Raw genomic sequence first — 25,879 nt, 5'->3', positions numbered from 1 at the left:
GTAATTAAGACCCCATCAATTAAATTGTTGACTATTTCACCTTTAAGGCTTAATATTGTAAAAATTAAGACATTTTAAGACTTTAAAAACTGCAAGAAAACAGACATGCATCAGCAAATTAATTCATAAAGTTTAATAATCATTGAAAAATGATTCACTGACTATATAATCACAAAAAAGGTCTCATTTTTTCATTTTTTCAAGGTCTCAAAAACTCATTTTTTAAAACAGAACTATAATACTCTCTGTGACTCATTTTTTAAAACACAGACTTATACTCTCTATGACTCATTTTTTGATTGGTCCTCTTCTGTCCATTCGAAGTGCTGATGGGCTCACGCAGATAGAACCTTACCCACCCAACACGTTTATCTCACAGTGATCTCTCCATATGACCACAATGTGAGTTCACAGTGAGCTAAAAGTGTAACCGCACTGTGCACTCACTGTGTGCTCATATTATGGACACAATTAGTAGTAAATCACCATCACCTGCTTTCAGATGAAGCGGCATTTAGGGCTGAGGAGATAATTAAGTGATTAATTTAGTGATGATTGAGCATTATTGAAGACACCTGATGTTAACAAGCAGAATCACTGAAGAAGAAAATCACAAATTGTAAGTTACCATTAAGGTGATGGGTGTTTGCTTTAGTTGGGCTCTAGACCATTATATGTTTACTTTAATATTTACTGTTGTTTGTCTGCTGTTATTGATTTATAACAGTTAAATGAACAAAGTAAAATGTTATCTTATAGTGTTGGTTATGTTTTGACATAATCATGCTGTGATCTGAAAAAGGAAACTTATTGAGATAGTTAGGTTTAACTTAGCAGCAGTTTAGTGATTCTTCAGCCTATGATTATCAATACTTTACTTATAATTCAAAATATTTAATAAACATTTTTCTGATCAATAGACATTCAGATAAATTCATTTAAAACACAGACATCAATAATCAGCCTGTGAATCTCAACAATGGTGACAATAATAAAGCATGTTGCAGTGGCTGCCACCAATCACAACTCATTAATGGCTCCCATCATGCATTGCGGTATGAATAAATTATGATCTGAATTGTCTATAGGGCTGTGCGATATATATCGTGAGATTGTTATGCGCATCTCGTCAGTAAAGCCGGTTCCTTGATTAGTAGTAAATCGCCTTCACCTGCTTTCAGATGGAGCGGCATTTAGGGCTGATGAGATAATTAAGTGATTAATTTAGTGATGATTGAGCATTATTGAAGACACCTGATGTTAACAAGCAGAATCACTGAAGAAGAAAATCACAAATTGTAAGTTACCATTAAGGTGATGGGTGTTTGCTTTAGTTGGGCTCTAGACCATTATATGTTTACTTTAATATTTACTGTTGTTTGTCTGCTGTTATTGATTTATAACAGTTAAATGAACAAAGTAAAATGTTATCTTATAGTGTCGGTTATGTTTTGACATAATCATGCTGTGATCTGAAAAAGGAAACTTATTGAGATAGTTTGGTTTAACTTAGCAGCAGTTTAGTGATTCTTCAGCCTATGATTTTCAGTACTTTACTTATAATTCTAAATATTTAATAAACATTGTTCTGATCAAAAGACATTTAGATAAATTCATTTAAAACACAGACATCAATAATCAGCCTGTGAATCTCAACAATGGTGACAATAATAAAGCATGTTGCAGTGGCTGCCACCAATCACAACTCATTAATGGCTCCCATCATGCATTGCGGTATGAATAAATTATGATCTGAATTGTCTATGTAATTTACTTTTCCTAATTGAATATTCTGCTCCTCACCATTGTTGAGATGCATAGACTGAATCTTGACATCTGTGTGTGCCTAAAAGAATTATTTTTTTTTATTTTTTTTAACAACTTTTAAGAAATCCTTTATATTATATAAAAAAAATTCTGGGCATTTATGCAGATTCACTAACCAACAACATAAATCGAAGTCAGAAAGAAGGATTTTAATGAGTTCAGTGATCAAGTTCAAATGATGATTGTCATAATATAACCAACACCATCAGATCACTTTTTTTTTCTTTGTTTATCTGTCAGTTATAACTCAGATACAGCAGCCAAATAAAATCTAAAATAAACATATAATGGTCTAGAGTCCAACTAAAGCAAACACCCATCACCTTAATGGTAACTTACAATTTGTGATTTTCTCCTTCAGTGATTCTGCTTGTTAACATCAGGAGTCTTCAATAATGTTCAATCATCACTAAATTAATCACTTAATTATATCATTAACTTAAACACTCTTGAGTGTGGACTCATACACTCCCAGGAGTGTTAAATTATCACTGGAGTTTTTGCTGTGTACAAAGAGCCGTAGTTAACTGACAAGCTGAGCCATATCGCATTAAGTATCGCTGGCGATACGTCCGCGATATTAATGCGATATGGCTCAGCTTGTCAGTTAACTACGGCTCTTTGTAGTAAATGCCGCTCCATCTGAAAGCAGGTGATGGCGATTTACTACTAATCAAGGAACCGGCTTTACTGACGAGATGCGCATAACAATCTCACGATATATATCGCACAGCCCTAATTGTCTATGTAATTTACTTTTCCTAATTGAATATTCTGCTCCTCACCATTGTTGAGATGCATAGACTGAATCTTGACATCTGTGTGTGCCTAAAAGAATGATTTTTTTTTTTTTTTAACAACTTTTAAGAAATCCTTTATATTATATAAAAAAATGCTGGCCATTTATGCAGATTCACTAACCAACAACATAAATCGAAGTCAGAAAGAAGAATTTTAATGAGTTCAGTGATCAAGTTCAAATGATGATTGTCATAACATAATCAACATCATCAGATCACTTTATTCTTTGTTCAACTGGTGATTATAATTCAGAAACAACAGCCAAACAAAATCTAAAGTTAATAATATATGGGCCTAGAGCCCAACTAAAGCAACCATTGATCGTCATAACGGTAACTTACAATTTGAGATTTTCTCCTTCAGTGATTCTGCTTGTTAACATCAGGTGACTTCAATAATGTTCAATCATCACAAAATTAATCACTTAATTATATCTCATTAACTTCAACACTCTTAAGTGTGGACTCATATACACTCCCAGGAGTGTTAATTTAACACTGTAGTTTTTTGCTGTGTACAAAGAGCCGTAGTTAACTGACAAGCTGAGCCATATCGCATTAATTATCGCTGGCGATACGTCCGCGATATTAGTGCGATATGGCTCAGCTTGTCAGTTAACTACGGCTCTTTGCAGTCAATGTCGCTCCATCTGAAAGCAGGTGATGGTGATTTACTACTAATCAAGGAACCGGCTTTACTGACGAGATGCGCATAACAATATCGCGATTTAAAGCCCCCAGCCCTAGTCAAGACCAAAGAGCCCAACTACAGCAAACACTGACCTCTACAATGGTGACCAAACTCTTCAAACAAACTTCAACATGTAAACCTCTTAAACATAATTTCTAAACATCGAAACTTCCCGCTATAACTGTCTAAGAATGTTAGGGGGGATAATGTTCTATCAATGTCATCACTAAACATGTTTGAAATGTTTATAGAGAGTGTTATCCTACCTTTTAGGAGAACATTCTGGTTACAAAAATAAAATTAACTACAGAAAATATTACAAGAACATAACATAATGCTCTCAAAACATTCATAGAACAATAACATTTCTAGCTGGGATGAGCTCATATTGTGGTCATAGTTTGAGCACACAGTGAGAGCGCTGTGCGGTTACACTTTTAGAACACTGTGAACTCAGATTGCAGACGTTGTGACCACATGGTGACATCACTGTGAGATCATAGTGTTGACTGGGTATAGAGCCAAGTTAGATTTCGACTTTGTAGATAGAACCTTTTTGTTTTTTCAGTAAAAAGTCCCTAAATGTACACAACTTAAAGGGTACATAACATGCACAGTTTCACCTAATCTCATGTTAATCTTGAGTACCTATAGAGTAGTAGTGCATCCTTAATATCTCAAAAAAGTGTTTAGTTTTATTATATTTAGAAAAGAAAAATACAGCTTTCCGATTCTCTCCGGAAAAAGCCGAGGTCCTGGAGGCGGAGCTATAGAGTCAAGCGGTAGAACTTGATTTCCAGCAAAAGACCCCACCCAACACGTTTATCTCACAGTGATCTCTCCATATGACCACAATGTGAGTTCACAGTGAGCTAAACGTGTAACCGCACTGTGCACTCACTGTGTGCTCATATTATGGACACAATTAGTAGTAAATCACCATCACCTGCTTTCAGATGAAGCGGCATTTAGGGCTGAGGAGATAATTAAGTGATTAATTTAGTGATGATTGAGCATTATTGAAGACACCTGATGTTAACAAGCAGAATCACTGAAGAAGAAAATCACAAATTGTAAGTTACCATTAAGGTGATGGGTGTTTGCTTTAGTTGGGCTCTAGACCATTATATGTTTACTTTAATATTTACTGTTGTTTGTCTGCTGTTATTGATTTATAACAGTTAAATGAACAAAGTAAAATGTTATCTTATAGTGTTGGTTATGTTTTGACATAGTCATGCTGTGATCTGAAAAAGGAAACTTATTGAGATAGTTTGGTTTAACTTAGCAGCAGTTTAGTGATTCTTCAGCCTATGATTATCAATACTTTACTTATAATTCAAAATATTTAATAAACATTTTTCTGATCAATAGACATTCAGATAAATTCATTTAAAACACAGACATCAATAATCAGCCTGTGAATCTCAACAATGGTGACAATAATAAAGCATGTTGCAGTGGCTGCCACCAATCACAACTCATTAATGGCTCCCATCATGCATTGCGGTATGAATAAATTATGATCTGAATTGTCTATGTAATTTACTTTTCCTAATTGAATATTCTGCTCCTCACCATTGCTGAGATGCATAGACTGAATCTTGACATCTGTGTGTGCCTAAAAGAATGATTTATTTTTTTTTAAACAACTTTTAAGAAATCCTTTATATTATATAAAAAAATGCTGGCCATTTATGCAGATTCACTAACCAACAACATAAATCGAAGTCAGAAAGAAGAATTTTAATGGGTTCAGTGATCAAGTTCAAATGATGATTGTCATAACATAATCAACATCATCAGATCACTTTATTCTTTGTTCAACTGGTGATTATAATTCAGAAACAACAGCCAAACAAAATCTAAAGTTAATAATATATGGGCCTAGAGCCCAACTAAAGCAACCATTGATCGTCATAACGGTAACTTACAATTTGAGATTTTCTCCTTCAGTGATTCTGCTTGTTAACATCAGGTGACTTCAATAATGTTCAATCATCACAAAATTAATCACTTAATTATATCTCATTAACTTCAACACTCTTAAGTGTGGACTCATATACACTCCCAGGAGTGTTAATTTAACACTGTAGTTTTTTGCTGTGTACAAAGAGCCGTAGTTAACTGACAAGCTGAGCCATATCGCATTAATTATCGCTGGCGATACGTCCGCGATATTAGTGCGATATGGCTCAGCTTGTCAGTTAACTACGGCTCTTTGCAGTCAATGTCGCTCCATCTGAAAGCAGGTGATGGTGATTTACTACTAATCAAGGAACCGGCTTTACTGACGAGATGCGCATAACAATATCGCGATTTAAAGCGCCCAGCCCTAGTCAAGACCAAAGAGCCCAACTACAGCAAACACTGACCTCTACAATGGTGACCAAACTCTTCAAACAAACTTCAACATGTAAACCTCTTAAACATAATTTCTAAACATCGAAACTTCCCGCTATAACTGTCTAAGAATGTTAGGGGGGATAATGTTCTATCAATGTCATCACTAAACATGTTTGAAATGTTTATAGAGAGTGTTATCCTACCTTTTAGGAGAACATTCTGGTTACAAAAATAAAATTAACTACAGAAAATATTACAAGAACATAACATAATGCTCTCAAAACATTCATAGAACAATAACATTTCTAGCTGGGATGAGCTCATATTGTGGTCATAGTTTGAGCACACAGTGAGAGCGCTGTGCGGTTACACTTTTAGAACACTGTGAACTCAGATTGCAGACGTTGTGACCACATGGTGACATCACTGTGAGATCATAGTGTTGACTGGGACAGAAATCTGATCCAGTTGTACTTACATGAATGGGGTCTTTTATCACTGGGACCGCTCCACGTTTTAATAGCAAACGATTTGCAAATCCAGCGTCGACCTGAGCCTTGTTAATAAAACATTCGTCACTGAAATGGCCAGAACACACAACCGCACTTCCTACACTCCGTTGCTGCCCCGGAAAAACAAACGGCATCCACTGTTCCTGTAACACTGGGTTCTTTGGAAAACTGAACACGGTAAGCTTTCCCTCACATCCAAAAAAACACATTTTGGGGGCAATCTTGAACAAATCCTATGCAGCGCTGCCGATGATTTCCTGTTGAAGCGCGTTGATGTGCGCGGTCTCGCTCTCCTCTAGTCGACGTGCTCGCGGGCGAGCTTTTCCGAGAGAAATGCTCATATAAGGAGTTGCACTCTGATCTACGTCATTAGATCCACGATCTAAAAAAAAACAGCCGAAACTTGTACCAACCCGGAAGTAAGATTTTCAGCATAGAAATTCTCCGTTATTCGTCCAAAATATTTTTTTAAAACTTTGCCCATGTTTAGCATGAGAATCTATCTCTTTAACACTGTAAACAACTCTGAATACATGAAACACCATTGTACCCCCCCTTTAAAAAAAAAAACATCACATAATGTAAATAAGTTGTCACAGAATAAGAATATGTGAATAACTCAATTTTGACAAAAATGTCAGATAGAACCTTATAATTCCAAGGGGACGATATGTTACCTTTAGGTTCTATTTTAACTAAACATCCCACCCAACACGTTGATCTCACAGTGATCTCTCCATATGACCACAATGTGAGTTCACAGTGAGCTAAAAGTGTAACCGCACTGTGCACTCACTGTGTGCTCATATTATGGACACTAGGGCTGGGCGATTTAAATCGCGATATTGTTATGCGCATCTCGTCAGTAAAGCCGGTTCCTTGATTAGTAGTAAATCGCCATCACCTGCTTTCAGATGAAGCGGCATTTAGGGCTGAGGAGATAATTAAGTGATTAATTTAGTGATGATTGAGCATTATTGAAGACACCTGATGTTAACAAGCAGAATCACTGAAGAAGAAAATCACAAATTGTAAGTTACCATTAAGGTGATGGGTGTTTGCTTTAGTTGGGCTCTAGACCATTATATGTTTACTTTAATATTTACTGTTGTTTGTCTGCTGTTATTGATTTATAACAGTTACATGAACAAAGTAAAATGTTATGTTATAGTGTTGGTTATGTTTTGACATAATCATGCTGTGATCTGAAAAAGGAAACTTATTGAGATAGTTTGGTTTAACTTAGCAGCAGTTTAGTGATTCTTCAGCCTATGATTATCAATACTTTACTTATAATTCAAAATATTTAATAAACATTTTTCTGATCAATAGACATTCAGATAAATTCATTTAAAACACAGACATCAATAATCAGCCTGTGAATCTCAACAATGGTGACAATAATAAAGCATGTTGCAGTGGCTGCCACCAATCACAACTCATTAATGGCTCCCATCATGCATTGCGGTATGAATAAATTATGATCTGAATTGTCTATGTAATTTACTTTTCCTAATTGAATATTCTGCTCCTCACCATTGTTGAGATGCATAGACTGAATCTTGACGTCTGTGTGTGCCTAAAAGAATGATTTATTTTTTTTTTTTTTTTACAACTTTTAAGAAATCCTTTATATTATATAAAAAAATTCTGGGCATTTATGCAGATTCACTAACCAACAACATAAATCGAAGTCAGAAAGTAATTTAACACTGGAGGTTTTGCTGTGTACAAAGAGCCGTAGTTAACTGACAAGCTGAGCCATATCGCATTAATTATCGCTGGCGATACGTCCGCGATATTAGTGCGATATGGCTCAGCTTGTCAGTTAACTACGGCTCTTTGTAGTCAATGCCGCTCCATCTGAAAGCAGGTGATGGTGATTTACTACTAATCAAGGAACCGGCTTTACTGACGAGATGCGCATAACAATATCGCGATTTAAAGCGCCCAGCCCTAAGACCAAAGAGCCCAACTACAGCAAACACTGACCTCTACAATGGTGACCAAACTCTTCAAACAAACTTCAACATGTAAACCTCTTAAACATAATTTCTAAACATCGAAACTTCCCGCTATAACTGTCTAAGAATGTTAGGGGGGATAATGTTCTATCAATCTCATCACTAAACATGTTTGAAATGTTTATGGAGAGTGTTATCCTACCTTTTAGGAGAACATTCTGGTTACAAAAATAAAATTAACTACAGAAAATATTACAAGAATATAACATAATGCTCTCAAAACATTCATAGAACAATAACATTTCTAGCTGGGATGAGCTCATATTGTGGTCATAGTTTGAGCACACAGTGAGAGCGCTGTGCGGTTACACTTTTAGAACACTGTGAACTCAGATTGCAGACGTTGTGACCACATGGTGACATCACTGTGAGATCATAGTGTTGACTGGGATGGGATTTCTTTTCACCTGTATGCCGATGATACCCACATTTACATGCCTCTAAAGCGTGATGACAAGTCTGCTTTAAAGCCACTACTGGACTGTATAGATGACCTGAAATTATGGCTTACTGGTAACTTTTTGAGTCTGAATGAAAATAAGATGGAAGTGATCGTAGTACACATATTTGTGACCTCCATAGGTTGTCACCCTACAGTACCACCTGGATTCGGAATCTGGATTGATAACAACATTACCCTTGAAAAGCAGATAAGTGCGGTGGTAAAGTCCTGCTTCTTTCACCTCCGTCTCTTAGCTAAGGTTAAACCATTTTTGTCTGGTAAGCACTTTGAGATAGCTTTGTATGCTTTTGTAACATCCATATTGGACTATTGTAATTATTTATACATTGGGATTCCTCAGAAACACATCACCCGTCTACAAATAGTCCAAAATGCAGCTGCACGCCTTCTCAAAGGAAAACGTAAATTTGAACATATTACATCGTTTCTGATCTCGCTTCATTGGCTACCGGTTAAATTCGAATAGATTTTAAAGTTTTGCTCTTTGTTTTTAAATCTATACAGAATTTAGCTCCCCAGTATCTATCTGAACTGCTTCATCCAGAAATTAAGTCAAGATCACTAAGATCGGGGGACTCGAACTTACTTTCTGTCCCCAGGACCAGATTAAAAAATAGGGGTGACCGTGCTTTCGCAGCTTATGGACCCAAGCTATGGAATAGCCTACCCCCCAATATCAGATCTGCCCAAAATCTGACACTTTTTAAAACTTCTCTAAAAACGCATCTCTTTTCAATAGCTTTTAATATACCCTGATGTGTCCGACTTTTTCTCTTTGATGTGTATCTTTGCTGGTTCTGTTCTTGTATTGTCTACCCTTATTGGCATTGTTAAGCACTTTGGTCAACGCCAGTTGTTTTTAAATGTGCTATACAAATAAAATTGTATTGTATTGTATTGTATCATCATTGTTCCTGGTTTTCTTTGTAACAACTTATGTGTTTTGGTAGACACTGTTACAAAGTTTTAAAGATGTATGTGCATAGATGCTGATTGCCAATATCTAATCCTCAACCTCGATCAGAGCAAAGCAAAGAATTTCATGACAGCTTCAGTTCAAGCATTGATTTATTCCAATAAATCCACAAGTAGTTTATTTCAGAAACCACACACACATAAACCTACATGTAAAACATGTATGTGGTTTCTGAAATAAATGAATAACAATAAATAAATTAAATAAACTTATCAAACATTTAAATACAATTTAAATACAAACACACAAAATCTGTGTATATTAAATATGGAGTCATTTCAGCCTTAATAAGCCTGCTAACAAGCAGAATCACTGAAGGAAAGAAGAGAACAGAAAAAGAGACGAGCAGAAACACAAGAACTAAAACTGACTTCAGACAAAGCCTTAGATGAAATCAACTGAAGAGAAAAGAAGACATTAAATCTGTGAAGATCTCAGCAGAGGAGGATTAAACAACTCCACAAACAGCATTACTCGTTTCACTTATTACTAACCAGGGGTGCGTTTCCCGAAAGCATCGTTGGCCAACTATGGCCGCAAGTTCATCGCAATGTCCATTGAACTCTATTGGTAACGACGGAACTTTCGGGAAACGCACCCCAGACTGACTTTATTTCTGTCAGATGTCTACAGAAGTTTTATTGAAAATTAACAGAGGTTTAACTCTAACGTGTTTCATGTGAAGTCACATAACAGTGATTAGTGTTTCCATTAGTTGGGCTCTTAACACTTCTTAGATATTTCATCTTGATTGGTCACTGTGACAGTGTGTTTGTTAAACACATTTGCAGCAGCAAAGAAAGCTAAAGTGAATCTAGATCAGGTGATGATGGTTACCTGTTGATGGATTTTAACACAATACGCATTAGCTACATCTGGTGGTCAGACTTGTTTTGTCCACCATATCTAACAAATCACTGCAGAGCAGAAAAAGCATGTGACCAAACTAAGCTTCAGAAATGTGAGACATACAAAAGTGGGATTAATCTGGGATCAGTTTCATCTTATCTCAGGGGCGACCCTAGGATTTTCATTTTAGGTGTGTGTGTATATATATATATATATATATATATATATATACACACACAGTGGGGATAACAAGTATTTGCCGATTTTGCAGGTTTTCCTACTTACAAAGCATGCAGAGGTCTTTGATTTTTATCATAGGTACACTTCAACTGTGAGAGACGGAATCTAAAACAAAAATCCAGAAAATCACATTGTATGATTTTTAAATAATTAATTTGCATTTTATTGCATGACGTAAGTCATGAGGAAGGTGAGGGATCAGCCCAAAACTACACAGCAGGACCTGGTCAATGACCTGAAGAGAGCTGGGACCACAGTCTCAAAGAAAACCATTAGCAACACACTACTCCGTCATGGATTAAAATCATGCAGTGCACGCAAGGTCCCCCTGCTCAAGCCAGCGCATGTCCAGGCCCGTCTGAAGTTTGCCAATGACCATCTGGATGATCCAGAGGAGGAATGGGAGAAGGTCATTATTATGTTTACGGAAGAGGCGAGACACACAGGATCTGTATCATATCTTTTTTTTTACTCTCTTTTCTCCACGCCTGCGCACAACATAAACATCACGCAGCTGATTCCATGACAACCAACACAGCTAGTTTACTTCATAATAGTACCCCCCTTGCTTATTCCTAGCAGTGTGTAAATAAATGCTTTTAGTTAATTATGTGAACACAACATTTCCCCCCCCCTCCCAAGAAACTAGACTTATACATAACTAAGTCCTTGCCAGAACAATTGAACAGTACAATACCTAGTGCAAGGCCTACACTGTCACCCTGTGACAAAGTCCTTTAAGTAGGCAGGGCGAACCCTGGCCCTTACGGGTCGGCCCTCCTCGACCTCAGGCTGCGGCCATTCCAAAACCGCTGGGGAGTTCCCCATAGCTGGACTTGTGGCACGGGCCGGCCCTGGATCTGACTGGAGGCCAGGGGAAAGCAGATGAGATTGCAGGTCAGGGGCAGGTTTCTGGGGCACTGGTGACGGTGCGGCCTGAAGAGTATGGGAAGCCTGCTGTGGCCCTGTACATGTCGGCACCAGTGGAGGAGGGACTGATGGCAGTGGAGCCACCATTTCCTCACCTGGCCTCCGCACTTTCCTCAGTCTTTTAGCATGCCATCGTGATCCGTCACTAAGCATGAATGTGGCTGGGCCCAGCTGGCGGTGCACCTGAAAGGGCTGGCTCCAGTATGAAGCCATCTTGTTGCCCCGATGTGGCCTACGTGCTCGAACCCAGTCGCCTGCAGTAATAGCAGTGGCCTTGACCCTGTGTTTCCGGTCAAAATACTGCCGCATCCGTTGCTGGTGCCTGTTTACAGCGGCTTTGGTCTGAGCCTGAGAGCTGCCGGCTGTAGGCATTGCCATGCCCTGTGCCTTGAGTCTGTCCAGTGGCAGTTCCATCTCCCGGCCCAGCATGAGAAGTGCTGGAGAGGCCCCAGTTGTAGCGTGTTGGCTGGCCCTGTAGTGCATTAAGGTTTGGTTGAGTGCTGTCTGGAATGTACACCCCTGAGCCAGGTGAGCCCGGACGCCATTCTTTAGGCTCTGGTTGAACCGCTCCACACCGCCATTTGCTTGTGGGTTGTAGTATGCTGTGCGGATGTGTTTGATTCCCCTATCACTGAGGAACTGAGAAAAGTCTGCAGAGATGAACTGGGGTCCGTTATCTGTTGTGATGGCGCGAGGCATGCCCCAACGCGCAAACAAGACTTCTAGAATGTCAGTGATTACCTGTGCTGTGACAGTTCCAGTCGGAACCACTTCAGGCCATTTCGAATGGAGGTCGTACAGCACCACAAGGAAACGCCGATGATGGGGAATTCCACGGCCATGGATCTCTCCACAGATGTCAAGCTGGAGATGTTCCCATGGGCGGGACGGCCATGGAACCGGCTGCAGCGGGGTTGGCACTGGAGGTCCAGTTTTCCCACTAAGGAGGCATGGCACACAATCCTTAACAAGGGCTTCAATATCGCGATCAATGCCTGGCCACCAGATGAGATCTCGGCATCGCTGTTTGAGTTTAACAATGCCTAGGTGCCCCTCGTGTGCCATGGATAGTACGCGGGCCCGCAGGCTACAGGGCACCACGGTGCACAGGCCCCTGGAGATACAAACACCACCCCAACATGAAAGTTCATCACGCACCCTTGCGAATGGCATGAGCTCATCACAAACCTTTGCTGGCCATCCAGAGCGAATGTACGTGCGTAGCGAGGACAGTGTGGGGTCACGCTCTGACTCGTGCTGCAACTCCTCCAACGACACGGCCGACTGCAAGGGCGTGTGAAGCATGTGAATTAATTTGGTCTCTGAGTCTTCATCAGGGGAGACCATGGGTGTGGGGCCATCGATGGAACGAGAGAGTACGTCGGCGACTACATTGTCCCTTCCAGGGGTAAATTTCAGTACATAGTCATATTGCCTCAGCCTTTCCCCCCATCTGTGTAGGCGCAGGGGTTTATGACCGGATCCAGATGCTGTCAGCAATGCGGTCAAGGCCTGATGGTCGGTCCTGAGGGTGAAACGCCGTCCGTAGAGGTAAAGGTGCCACCTCTCTGAAGCCCAAACACAGGCAAGCGCCTCACGTTCACCCACGGAGTAGCGCTGTTCTGTTGGTGTTAATGCCCTGGAGGCGAAGGCTACAGGTCTCTCCACCCCTTCCTGCACCTGTGAAAGGACTGCACCAATAGCCCGATCTGAAGCATCACAAGTGACTAGAGTCAGACATTCAGGGTTGAAGTGGGCTAGTACCGGGGGTGTTGTGAGCTGGGCTTTCAGTGTTTGTACGGCCTCAGAACATGCTGTAGTCCAGTGCCATGGCTCTTCTTTTTTAAGCAGCTGGCGGAGAGGTGCAGTGGTGTGTGAGTAATGGGGCAGGAAACGGAGATAATAGGCCGTCATGCCTAAAAATGAGGCCACTTGAGAGGCTGAGGTCGGCTCTGGAATCCTGTGTATGGCATCGACATTGGACTGTAGAGGGGAAATCCCTTTGGCTGACAAGCGGAACCCCACAAAGTCGATGGCTGGAGCAGCAAAGCAGCATTTTTCTGGGTTCAGAGTCAGGTTGTTCTGAAGAAGGGCCTGAGCCACCCCCTGGAGGTGCTCGTTGTGTGTCTCGATGTCTTGGGCATGAATAACAATGTCATCCAGAAAAACCGCTACCCCAGGGATGCCCGCCAGTATTGTGCTCATCACCTTCTGAAAGCAGCTAGGGGCGGAGCTTAACCCAAAGGCCATTCGAGTGTACCGGAACACCCCAGCATGCGTCACGAAAGCAGTGAGGTCCCTGCTGGCTGGGTGGAGTGGTACCTGCAGGTAGCCCTGACGTAAGTCAAGCTTTGTGAAGACTGTTGAGCCGTGAAAGTGTGCAGTGAGCTCCTCTGAGGTAGGCAAAGGATATCTGTCTGGGATAACTGCCTTATTCACCAAGCGTAGGTCCACACATATTCTTATTCCCCCAGATTTTTTTTTTGCAATGACTAGGTTTGAAATCCAGGGAGCAGCGTTGACTGGTTCAATAATTCCCATGTCCAGGAGTGTCCCCAGTTCGCGGGTGACCTCGTCTCTCAAGGCAAAGGGGATCCTGCGCAGGGGCTGGATGACAGGTGACACGTCCGGGTTCACCAGAGGCCTGTGTGTGAAGGCTGAGAGACAGCCTAGACCTTCGAACAGAGCCGGCCACTTTTGCTGCCAAGTGGAGGTGATGTGGTGAATGTCGGAGCCAGCATCATCCCTGAGCGTGAACCCCAGGCCTGTGAACAGGTCCAGGCCTAGAAGGTTGGCTCCCCTCCTCGCAATGTGAAAGGGAAAAGATGGTAGGTGCTTGGAGCCATAGTGAACCGGCACGTGGAGCACACCTAGGATGTCAATCCTGGAGCTGTCATAGCCACATAGAGCGGTGGCAGGATGTTCTAATGGCAGGTGAGAGAAAAACTTATAGTAAGTGCTTGAATTTAGGAGCGATGCAGCCGCACCAGTGTCCATTAATAAGGGTAGGGTTACTTCAGCTAACTGGACGGTACATGTTTTGAAAGCCACCTGACCAGCAGTCACATTTCTGATCTCTGTATAGTTGTGCTGAGCTGGTGGAGGTCCAGTGTGTTGTGGGAGAGTGGCCGGGGCTGAACGGCACATCTTGGCAAAATGGTTTTGCTTCAGACAGTTTCTACATTGTTGCCCTCTGGCAGGGCAATGCTGTGCCTTAGAATTGTGTGATTTAGAACCACAGTTACCACATACCTCTGCAGTTCGCCTATTGTTCTGTCTCTGCGTGAATTGTACCGGGAAACCTTGCTCTGAACACCGACTGTCGTTGGCGGAGTGCATGCTGGTGTGATAGGCAGGCTGCAACTGCTCTGCCGCTCTGTCCGCGAGGGGGCGCGCGCCCGCCAGCTGAGACGTGCATTCCATGGCTGTCTCGACTTGCAGCGCTATCTCCACAGCTCTGTTTAAAGTCAAATCGTCCGCTTCTAGTAACAGCTTTTCTCTTGTTTTCTCACACGATGTCCCTTCAATGAACTGGTCCCGAATTATTTGATCTTGCAGAACCCCATAGTCACACAAGCGCGCCAAGTCTTTTAAGTCTGTCACGTAGTTTCGAACTGACTCACCGGGTCGTTGCAGGCGCTTCCGAAGTTTATACCGACGGAGTAAAGTCCTTTGGTGGCCAGTGAAATGGGTCGTCAAGAGGGTAACTGCAGCATCGTAGTCGTTGGGCGTCCCCAGATTGCGAAAAATGCGTTGCCCCTCCACTCCCAGACAATGGCGGAGGAGCGCCATTTTCCTCTTGTCGGTAATGTCATCAAAGCCTAAAGCGTCCAGGTAGACTGTGAAACTCTCCAGCCAGTTTGCCCATGGGACTGGAGGATCTCCGGGGACGGCAAGAAAGTGTGCAGGTGGGGGTAGACCAAATTCAGCCATCCTCGTCGCCAATATTATGTTTACGGAAGAGGCGAGACACACAGGATCTGTATCATATCTTTTTTTTTACTCTCTTTTCTCCACGCCTGCGCACAACATAAACATCACGCAGCTGATTCCATGACAACCAACACAGCTAGTTTACTTCATAATAGTACCCCCCTTGCTTATTCCTAGCAGTGTGTAAATAAATGCTTTTAGTTAATTATGTGAACACAACAGTCATGTGGTCTGATGAGACAAAAATTGAGCTTTTTGGTCTAAACTCCACTCGCCGTGTTTGGAGGAAGAAGGATAAGTACAACCCCAAGAACACCATCCCAACGTGAAGCATGGAGGTGGAAACATCATTCTTTGGGGAAGAAGCATCTCAAGGTCCTGGAGTGGCCTAGCCAGTCTCCAGACTTGAACCCAATTGAAAATCTTTGGAGGGAGCTGAAAGTCCGTATTGCCCATGCGACAGCCCTGAAACCTGAAGGATCTGGAGAAGGTCTTTATATGCAAACGTGGTCAAGAACTAAACGTGCGATCTCTGTAATTGCAAACAAAGGTTTCTGTACCAAATATTAAGTTCTGCTATTCTGATGTATCAAATACTTATGTCATGCATTAAAATGCAAAGTGGGAAAACCAAAATCGGCAGTGTATCAAATACTTGTTCTCCCCACTGTATATATATGACAATTAATAGGTCATTTTCATTGCCATTTAAGTGAAATTACTGAATTTAAATATATAAGCTTGATAAAAATGATCATTCTAGAAGAATATTTCAGATGGCATTTAGAGGCTTTTGCATCTGAACTCTTCATATATACCGTGGTGGGTAACTGTATATATATATATATATATATATATATATATACACACTCACCTAAAGGATTATTAGGAACACCTGTTCAATTTCTCATTAAAGGTGCCATGTGCCATAATGTCCGCCAAGAAATCAATTCATACTTCACATTCCATACCAGATGGGGGCAGTATACCTCCAGAAAGTGAGTTGGTCTACTCTAGAGTAACAACCGAGAAACGGCATAGTCTCTATGCTCTTCACAACGACTCTAGAGCCATAGCCGAAGCCGAGCCAATTCCTAATAGAGGACGTTTTGACTCCAGAACGTTGGTTGATGTCAAGTGATTTTGAAATATGACATCTTCAAGCTACTCCCCTTCACCTTTACCAGTGAATATGTTCATATTCGTTTTGTTGATATATTACATTTTTATTGTTAGCTTGAATTACATTAATTTGACAGACAGCATTCGCTGATGTTGACCAAGCTAGCGCCAACGTAACTCAGAGCTGCCAACTCTCACGCATTCACCGTGAGACACACGCAATTGACACTTTTCACACGTCGCGCCACACATCAATTTTCTCACACACAAAAAAATAGCGAAGCAAAGAGGACACGGAGACCGACAGACTAGACAGCAGGTTAGTTATGATATATAAAAAAAATCTCAGCTCTCATTCTGTCAATTTTATTACGTAATTCAAACAATAAATACCGTTTTGGCGCTTGTAAATGTTACTCGACAGATCCCTAGCGCACGTGAACCGATCATCTCTACTAGCTAATAGTGAAAAAAAACACGAACACTGTTGAAAGATACAGTAGGCTACAACTTACCAAAATGTATATTCCTCATACATAATATCGACCAATCAGTGTTTTTTATCAGCGTGAAGAGGTCAATAACATAGCTGGAGAACAATTATGTCAGATTTACCTCAGGAAAGCCATTTAATAAACATAATATAGGTCACGTAGTTGGCAAGAAAAATAGAGCTATAGAGAGTATTTGACATCAGGTTCAAGTACACCCACAAGCCGTGCGAGTTATTCGTGTATTGCAGTTTGGCTGGTGGTTATGTTGCCCGCATACCGCCTCCCATGGCCGAAACTGGTATTATGACACCTGTCGGGCCATGGCTAGTAATTTAGCATGCTAATTCAGGTTGATATCTCTGCAGCACTAATAACTTGCCATTTTTTTAATGACATCATCATCCTTATTTCTTCTCATTCTTTTGATGCGTGTAGCTCATTTTTTGGATATTTTTACCTCAATTCTTACACATGGCACATTTAATGCAATCATCTAATCAACCAATCACATGGCAGTTGCTTCAATGCATTTAGGGGTGTGGTCCTGGTCAAGACAATCTCCTGAACTCCAAACTGAATGTCAGAATGGGAAAGAAAGGTGATTTAAGCAATTTTGAGCGTGGCATGGTTGTTGGTGCCAGACGGGCCGGTCTGAGTATTTCACAATCTGCTCAGTTACTGGGATTTTCAAGCACAACCATTTCTAGGGTTTACAAAAAATGGTGTAAAAAGGGAAAAACATCCAGTAGGCGGCAGTCCTGTGGGCGAAAATGCCTTGTTGATGCTAGAGGTCAGAGGAGAATGGGCCGACTGATTCAAGCAACTTTGACTGAAATAACCACTCGTTACAACCGAGGTATGCAGCAAAGCATTTGTGAAGCCACAACACGCACAACCTTGAGGCGGATGGGCTATAACAGCAGAAGACCCCACCGGGTACCACTCATCTCCACTACAAATAGGAAAAAGAGGCTACAATTTGCACAAGCTCACCAAAATTGGACAGTTGAAGACTGGAAAAATGTTGCCTGGTCTGATGAGTCTCGATTTCTGTTGAGACATTCAGATGGTAGAGTCAGAATTTGCCGTAAACAGAATGAGAACATGGATTCATCATGCCTTGTTACCACTGTGCAGGCTGGTGGTGGTGGTGTAATGGTGTGGGGGATGTTTTCTTGGCACACTTTAGGCCCCTTAGTGCCAATTGGGCATCGTTTAAATGACACGGCCTACCTGAGCATTGTTTCTGACCATGTCCATCCCTTTATGACCACCATGTACCCATCCTCTGATGGCTACTTCCAGCAGGATAATGCACCATGTCACAAAGCTCGAGTCATTTCAAATTGGTTTCTTGAACATGACAATGAGTTCACTGTACTAAAATGGCCCCCACAGTCACCAGATCTCAACCCAATAGAGCATCTTTGGGATGTGGTGGAACAGGAGCTTCGTGCCCTGGATGTGCATCCCACAAATCTCCATCAACTGCAAGATGCTATCCTATCAATATGGGCCAACATTTCTAAAGAATGCTTTCAGCACCTTGTTGAATCAATGCCACGTAGAATTAAGGCAGTTCTGAAGGCGAAAGGGGGTCAAACACAGTATTAGTATGGTGTTCCTAATAATCCTTTAGGTGAGTGTATATGTAAGGAATAATTGACGGCAGGCCGTTGAATTATTAGAAAAATAATGCACATTTTCATTGTCATTAAAGTGAAATTACTGAACATACAAGCTTAATAAAAATGATCATTCTAGTAGAAAATTTCAGATGGCACTTAGAGGCTTTTGCATCTGAACTCTTTATATATATATATGTATATATATATATTTAAAAAAATATATTTCCTCAAGGCTGAAGCGTGAAACTAAGGGGACTGAGCTGAAGAAGTCTATGGAGGAAGAGAAGTCTCTGGAGGAAGAGAAGTCTCTGGAGGAAGAGAAGTCTCTGCAGGTCAAATATGTCAAGAGCGAGAGACAGCGCATCGAACTGGGACAGGGACAGGTGCATCGAACTGGGACAACTGAGACAGTTGACAAAGTGCAGGTGTGTCAACCACACAGAACAACACTGAATTTATACCTGCAAAGCCCCTGCAGATGTTTCCAGATTAATCATTCACAAGATTTTACACAGTCCAATGTTTAGATTTTATGTCAGTTTTTGCATTATGATTACAGTCAAACCTGAACACAGAGAAAGTTACCCGTAATCCAAACATCCAAATATAACACAGAGAACAGGAATTTTTGATCAGAGCTTGATGCTTCTGGTACTCCCACTCAAATAACTGACTGAAAACAATTATTAGGCCTATAATTAATTGATACATTTTCATTATGAATGGAGATGTAATGAAGGTGTTTGTGTGATGTTGATGGTTGTTTCCTACTTCAGCTGGAGCTGGATAACATGAAAAGTCTGAGTGAAGCCGAAAAGAAGTCGGTCAAACCGTCGGACTGCTCTGTTCTGGAGTCACAGCTGCAGGATGTGCAGTGCAGCGACTGCTGTGGCATTATGGGATTTCTGCAGGTGTGTTGCAGGAAGAAGGCTGAGATGCAGCTTCAGGAGTTGCAGGTCAAACATGCCGAGAGCGAGAGACAGTGCATCGAACTGGCCGAGACAGTTGCCAAAATTAAGGTGTGTCAACTGCAGAGAACAACACTGAATTTATACCCGCAAAACCCCCGCAGATATTTCGTCATTCGCAACATTTTACACAGTCCTTTGCTTGTTTGTTTATTAAATACTTCATAATAGTGAATACAGTTTTTTGCATAATGTTCAGATAAAATCTTTAATCTGCTATAAATTGCTCCTAGTGACAGTAATCTCCATAAAATTACTTTTAGAAGTCCATATCCAGTATCACAAGCAACTGGTAACATCATAGAAATTCAGTGGTCATGGTGTTTGATGACTGACACTAATATTTTTAACACTTTTATGATGTTTAAATCCAAATAAAATGCAGAAACATATATATATATTTATTTATATATATATATTTACCTAATGCACCACGTTAAAAATAAGTAAAATGTAATGCATGAGAGGCAATATATAAATTAAATTTCTACTAAAAAAAAAAAAAAAACCTTTTTGTCAATGTTTAGATTTTATTTATGTCAGTTTTTGCATTATGATTACAGTCAAACCTGAACACAGAGAAAGTTAATCCAAACATCCAATGTTGATGTGATGTTGATGGTTGTTTCCTACTTCAGCTGGAGCTGGATAACATGAAAAGTCTTCTGAGTGAAGCCGAAAAGAAGTCGGTCAAAGCGTCGGACTGCTCTGTTCTGGAGTCACAGCTGCAGGATGTGCAGGTACAGAGCAGCGACTGCATTATAGGATTTCTGCAGGTGTTTAGCTCTTGCTCACTCTCTGAACCCTGATCATATCCTCACAGGAGGTACTTGACGAGGAGAAGCGGCAGAAACTGTGCCTGAAGCAGCTGGAGGATGAACAGAACAGCCTGAAGAAGCAGCTGGAAGAGAAAGAGGAGGCAAAGAGGAACCTGGAGATACAACTCAGCGCCATGCAAGCACAGGCACACACAGTAATGAGTATTGAAGAACTGGAAATGTCACGGAAATTAATAGAACCTTAAAAAGAAAACATTGAAAAGTCATAGAAATTTCTATAGTGAGCAGGACTTTTCCTATTTATGTAAAATTTACTTTGCAAGCCATAGTGATGTTTTTCATGGAAAATCTGGAAATATCACAGAATTTTGAAGTTTTCCAGAACTGGAAATGTCATGGACATTTCTATAGTGGATATACATTTTCTAGCGTTCTGCTATAAAACATTGAATCAACTAAATGTTTCTGAGATGAGACGTTTAACTTTGCAAACCATCGTGATTTTTGATTTGCGGTTGGATTTTTTGTTGTTATTGTTGAGTCGGTTCTTTTAAATGAATTTGTGAACTTGCACAAAATGGTTTGCAATAATCCTTACCCAGTGAGCAGTGAGAAGAAAAAAAATTAAAGTCAATTCGATTTTCTAAACTCTCAGAAATAATGTCACAATAGCGGTCACTGTGGCGGTAACCTTTCAAAAGGTTCTAATATGTACCATTTAGGTAGGCTATTAATATGTGCCTGTGCTGTGTGGTACTAATATGCACTCTTTAGGTACAAATGTGTAACTTTTAAAAGGGTACTGCAGCTGTGACAACTTTTTTTTCCTGAGAGACAACATAAAAAGCTTTATAATTGTAGATTGTTGTGTGAAAATTATTGTGCTTTTTTTATTTGTCTACTGCATACTGTTAAGGATATACTGTATAAAGCATGCTATATTACTTTATTTTATATTATTAGTACTAAACATACTACTGCTTATGTTTATCGTACCACAGTATGCAATAATTAAAAAGTAGTACGAGCATGTCATTTTCCATGAAGTTGTCTAATGTTTGTCTGTCTCTTCTCCTGTAGCTGGTGGACATGAAGAAGATAATGGAGCTGCAGGCCAGTTCTCTGGAGAGCTTAGAGGAGAAGAGGAAACGTGTTCAGTGTGATCTGGAGTCCGTGACGCAGCGTCTGGATGAGAGGAGCGTGGCCGACGACAAGCTAGACAAGACCAAGGCGCGCCTGCAGCAAGAGCTGGACGATCAGGTGGACCAGGACCGTCTGAGACAGATTGTCTCCGACCTGGAGAACAAGCAGAAGAAGTTCGACCAGGTCAGGAATTAACATCTGCACTGCCGCTCTCAACCAGATTTTGAAATAAGACAAAACAAGAATTAAAACAACTCAAAATCAAGACTCTACAACAATAATAGCTGAATGTAGCATTTTTTATCTGTTTTACAGATGCTATCTGAGGAAAAGGCCATCTCCGCCTGTTACGCAGAGGAGCGCGACCGCGCTGAGACGGAAGCTTGTGAAAAAGAGACCCGCGTACTAGCGTTAGAGGAGGACGAGCTTCAGGCCACTAAAGATGCCAAGCTGCGGCTGGAGGTCAACATGCAGGCCATGAAGGCTCAATACGAGAGACACCTGCAGGGCCTCGACGAGCCTGCAAAGGAGAGACGGTTGCTCAAACAGCAGGTGAGATTCAGCAATTATGAAAAAAAATATATAGTAATTCGTTTTTTTGGGATTATTTCATACAATTTAATACACGCATCATACACTGTTAGACCTTACCGGGTTTTTTTACAGTAAAATACTGGCAACACTGTTGCCAGTAAAATACTGTTAATTGTACAGTTCTTTACTGTAATCTAGTTTGTTTCTGTAAAAATGCACTAAATTCTAATTCAAGTTAACTAATTACACTTGCAGAAACCGACTGCCTTAAATGGACCAACTGTCATATAAATGTATTAACTAAAATTTATAATGCATTAATAATGTGAGCAAAGTACTACTGTGAACTTCTTTCATTTGAGACCATTAAAAAACTATTGTACATAAAAAGATTTCCACTGGACCAGCAACTACACAGTCACAGCCTGTTAAATAAAGCAACATGCAGCGTATCATCAATGTTTGTAGATCTTCTCCTGGACTGAAGCACAGGCTCTACTCTTCTGCACAATGGTGACCCAAAAAACAAGATTTTACAGTAAACTACTGGCAACAGTGTTGCCAGTATAAACCTGTTTTATAACGTATAGTTTATTACTGTTAAAATACATTTTGTGGGTGCGACTTTTTATCTTAAACTGTTAACCCTTTCAACCCCACAGGGAAATCCACACTACGACAAGTAAAAAGTAACATTGACAGTGTTGCAGTGAGATAATTAAGGGAATATGTAAGTGATTGTTGACCATTAGTGATGAACACCTGCTGTTAACAAGCAGAATCACTGAAGAAAAGAGAAACACAAGAACAGAAAATAGAGAAACACAAGAACTACGACTGACTTCCAGCCATTACACATTATTACACTTATTATTAACCAGTATGACTTTATTTCTGTCATACAGAAATTGTTATTGAAAATGTTTGTTTGAAGTTACCATTATAGAGATCAGTGCTTGCTTTAGTTGGGATGCTGATGTTAAATCATTCATTTTTTGTTTGCTGCTTGAGCTGTGTTTTTGCAAGTCACACTTGTGCACACACACAGTTTATGAATGATTGCGGTTGTAATGCTTATGATGACAAAATCATCATATTGCCTGTTCATTCACTAAGGAATTAATTCTTATTCATTCAGAGTTTAATCCTCGATCAAAAGTGTTACATTAGCACTACTGTGAAACTACAGCAATTAATTACTATGGCTCATTTTTTTTAACACATCATGCATAAACCAAGAAAACAAAGTTACGTTGTTTTTTAGAAACACAAAGATATCACAATTTAGCACATTAATCTCAACAATGGTGGCGATATTTCTTTTTTTTTATTCATGCAGCAGTGCATGCTGGGAGTTTTATATTATACTGGAACCCAGCATGCATTGCGACATGAAACTTTTCACCATTGTTGAGATTCATACGCTGATTGTGGATATCTGTGTGTCTGAGCCAAGCAGGAGTTAAATCAAATTGAATGCACTATATGATTATGATATTTTTCAGAAGACCTGATTACAGAAATATTGATTTCATTTTGTAGATACACAGATTTATGCTAAATATGAAATACCCATCATTTCAATTAATATATACAGGAAAAATCTGAAAATCAGACAGGTCCAAGATGATTGTGACATCATCACAAAAGAATAAAAACACCTGATCAACTACTTCTTGACTTTTTCTTGCCATATCAAATGTGTTTTATAAACTCACTGTTACAGCAGGCAGAGAGAGATGAAAGGTAAAAAGTCCAGGGACAAGAGACCAACTAAAGCAAATACTGATCTCCATCATGGTGACAACAAATTTTATTATTAACTAAATCTCTGTTAATTCTCAACAAGAACTTTTGTACATGTATGAAAGAAATAATCGTAAACTGGTTTGTAAACTGGTTTCACACTCGACTCGACTTGTTGCTGGAAGTCAGTTGTAGTTTTTGTGTTTCTCTTTTTTCTCTCCTTCAGTGATTCTGCTTATCAGGTGTTCATCAGTGTCTCAATTCACTCACTTCTTTTCATTCAAGTGGACTTTATTAGTTAACTAGGGAATAGTGAATGAGGGTACGATTGGGAAAACAGCCTCTGATTGTCGACTTTGAGCACTATTAATTCACAGTATATTCCTATAGGCTAGTTTTGTTTTCTACGGTATATTATTGTTTTAATGGAAAATGGTATAATATTGTAAGAATTTGGCTTTTTTTTACAGCAAGGGCTAACAGTGTACCTTTGGATTCCGTCGTTGTCGAGTATCGAGAGAACAACCAGCGCTGTTTTACAGTTGTTTTCCTCTGTTAACATGCACTCATGGATGTCTGATAATTTTGTTGCTTTTTTGAGTTTTCAGATTTAAAAACATCAATAGACACTCGTTCTGTGGTACCTTTGCTCTCACCGAACAGATCGACTATATATGAAGTACCGTCAGATGAAATCCTGCAGGTGTCAGTGCTTTCTCCGTCCATGCAATACATGCAAATTCTTGAATGAGTGCAGATTTCTAGCGCATTAACTTGAACTTCTTATGTAATATCTTTGGTTTAACCCATTTGAGAGGCAGCCAAAATCAGAAATTAAAATGGACTGAATAAAGCTCTCTACGAACTTGATGTGCGATGCCGCGCTGACTGACATGTATGCGCATGAATCACTGTCACATGCACACGCTCAGAGCAATATTGCTAGTTACTGCATAATACATTTTAGCAGAATAATACAGCATCATGATATACTCACTTTTAGCTATGTCTTTTAACTATTAAAGTATTTCTAAGGGAAACATATGAACTTTAACTATTGGCTTTATATCCTGAAGTCAGCGGTCACTTTAGCGCGAGGCCCTGTACGGTGACGGTCGCACACTTTGCACAGCAAACTCGATCACGTCGAGCTAGGTGGGCGTGTTTTCAACAACCAGGCTCCTCACCTCCACCCACGTCCCGCCTCTTTGCCCATTTTCTGTTATCCAGGAGTGATGTGCGGTGACGAGCCGCCAAGATGGTTACGGCTCCGCCCACTTTAGGCTTCAAAAATGCTCTTCAGAAACCTATGGGTGATGTCACAGACACTAAATCCATTTTTTTTTTACAGTCTATGGTTTTGACAGAGATGGTCTTATATTAGGAGATAAGAGATGTATCTATTGAAGGCCAAAAGGTCCAAAACGTGTGAGACTGTCAGTTTTTGCCCTTTTGGCCTTCCATATGTATCTCTTACCATTGGAGAAAGCGTAACGGTTAACTTGGATCACGTGACACACTTCATCGTATAATGGCAGTGACGTCAGTGCACGCAGTTCAAAGTTTTATGACCGTCAGTTACAGCTTACGTTAATCAGTTTTATGTGGATTATTAGAGCGTTTGTCTTGTGAATAAATGTTCTATATTTGGTGTATATCGCTAGTAAAGGTACAGTAGCACTGCATTGTTTGTGGAATGTGCTTTACTACTGAACAAAGTGCAAATATGTCTATTAGCTGCAAAGTACTAGTCACTGCAGGCCACAAAAAATAAATAAATTTAAGATTACACTAAAAACTTAATTGTAATTTAAACATATTTAATTCATAAAATTATATGTATTTTTACCATCATTCATTAAAAAGTGTTAAAT

At 40.2% G+C, this 25,879-nt stretch overlaps 1 protein-coding gene across 1 annotated transcript in view; it reads left to right on the top strand.

Annotated features, from left to right (window-relative positions):
- The window catches only part of LOC307165201 (uncharacterized protein), a 60,861-nt gene that overhangs the window by 31,582 nt on the left and 3,400 nt on the right, over positions 1 to 25,879 (top strand). Inside the window, exons 2-7 of the mRNA XM_079882592.1 lie at positions 19,068 to 19,260; positions 19,612 to 19,854; positions 20,442 to 20,543; positions 20,627 to 20,767; positions 21,663 to 21,908; positions 22,041 to 22,277. Coding sequence (XP_079738718.1) covers positions 19,108 to 19,260; positions 19,612 to 19,854; positions 20,442 to 20,543; positions 20,627 to 20,767; positions 21,663 to 21,908; positions 22,041 to 22,277 — 1,122 coding nt within the window. The 5' untranslated portion in view covers positions 19,068 to 19,107. The remainder of the gene's footprint in view (positions 1 to 19,067; positions 19,261 to 19,611; positions 19,855 to 20,441; positions 20,544 to 20,626; positions 20,768 to 21,662; positions 21,909 to 22,040; positions 22,278 to 25,879) is intronic.

This window comes from Squalius cephalus (assembly GCF_949319135.1).
Source record: "Squalius cephalus genome assembly, chromosome: 1".
NCBI lineage: Eukaryota > Metazoa > Chordata > Actinopteri > Cypriniformes > Leuciscidae > Squalius > Squalius cephalus.
Note: the sequence above shows the minus strand (reverse complement) of the source record. Positions and strands in the feature narration are given on the sequence as shown.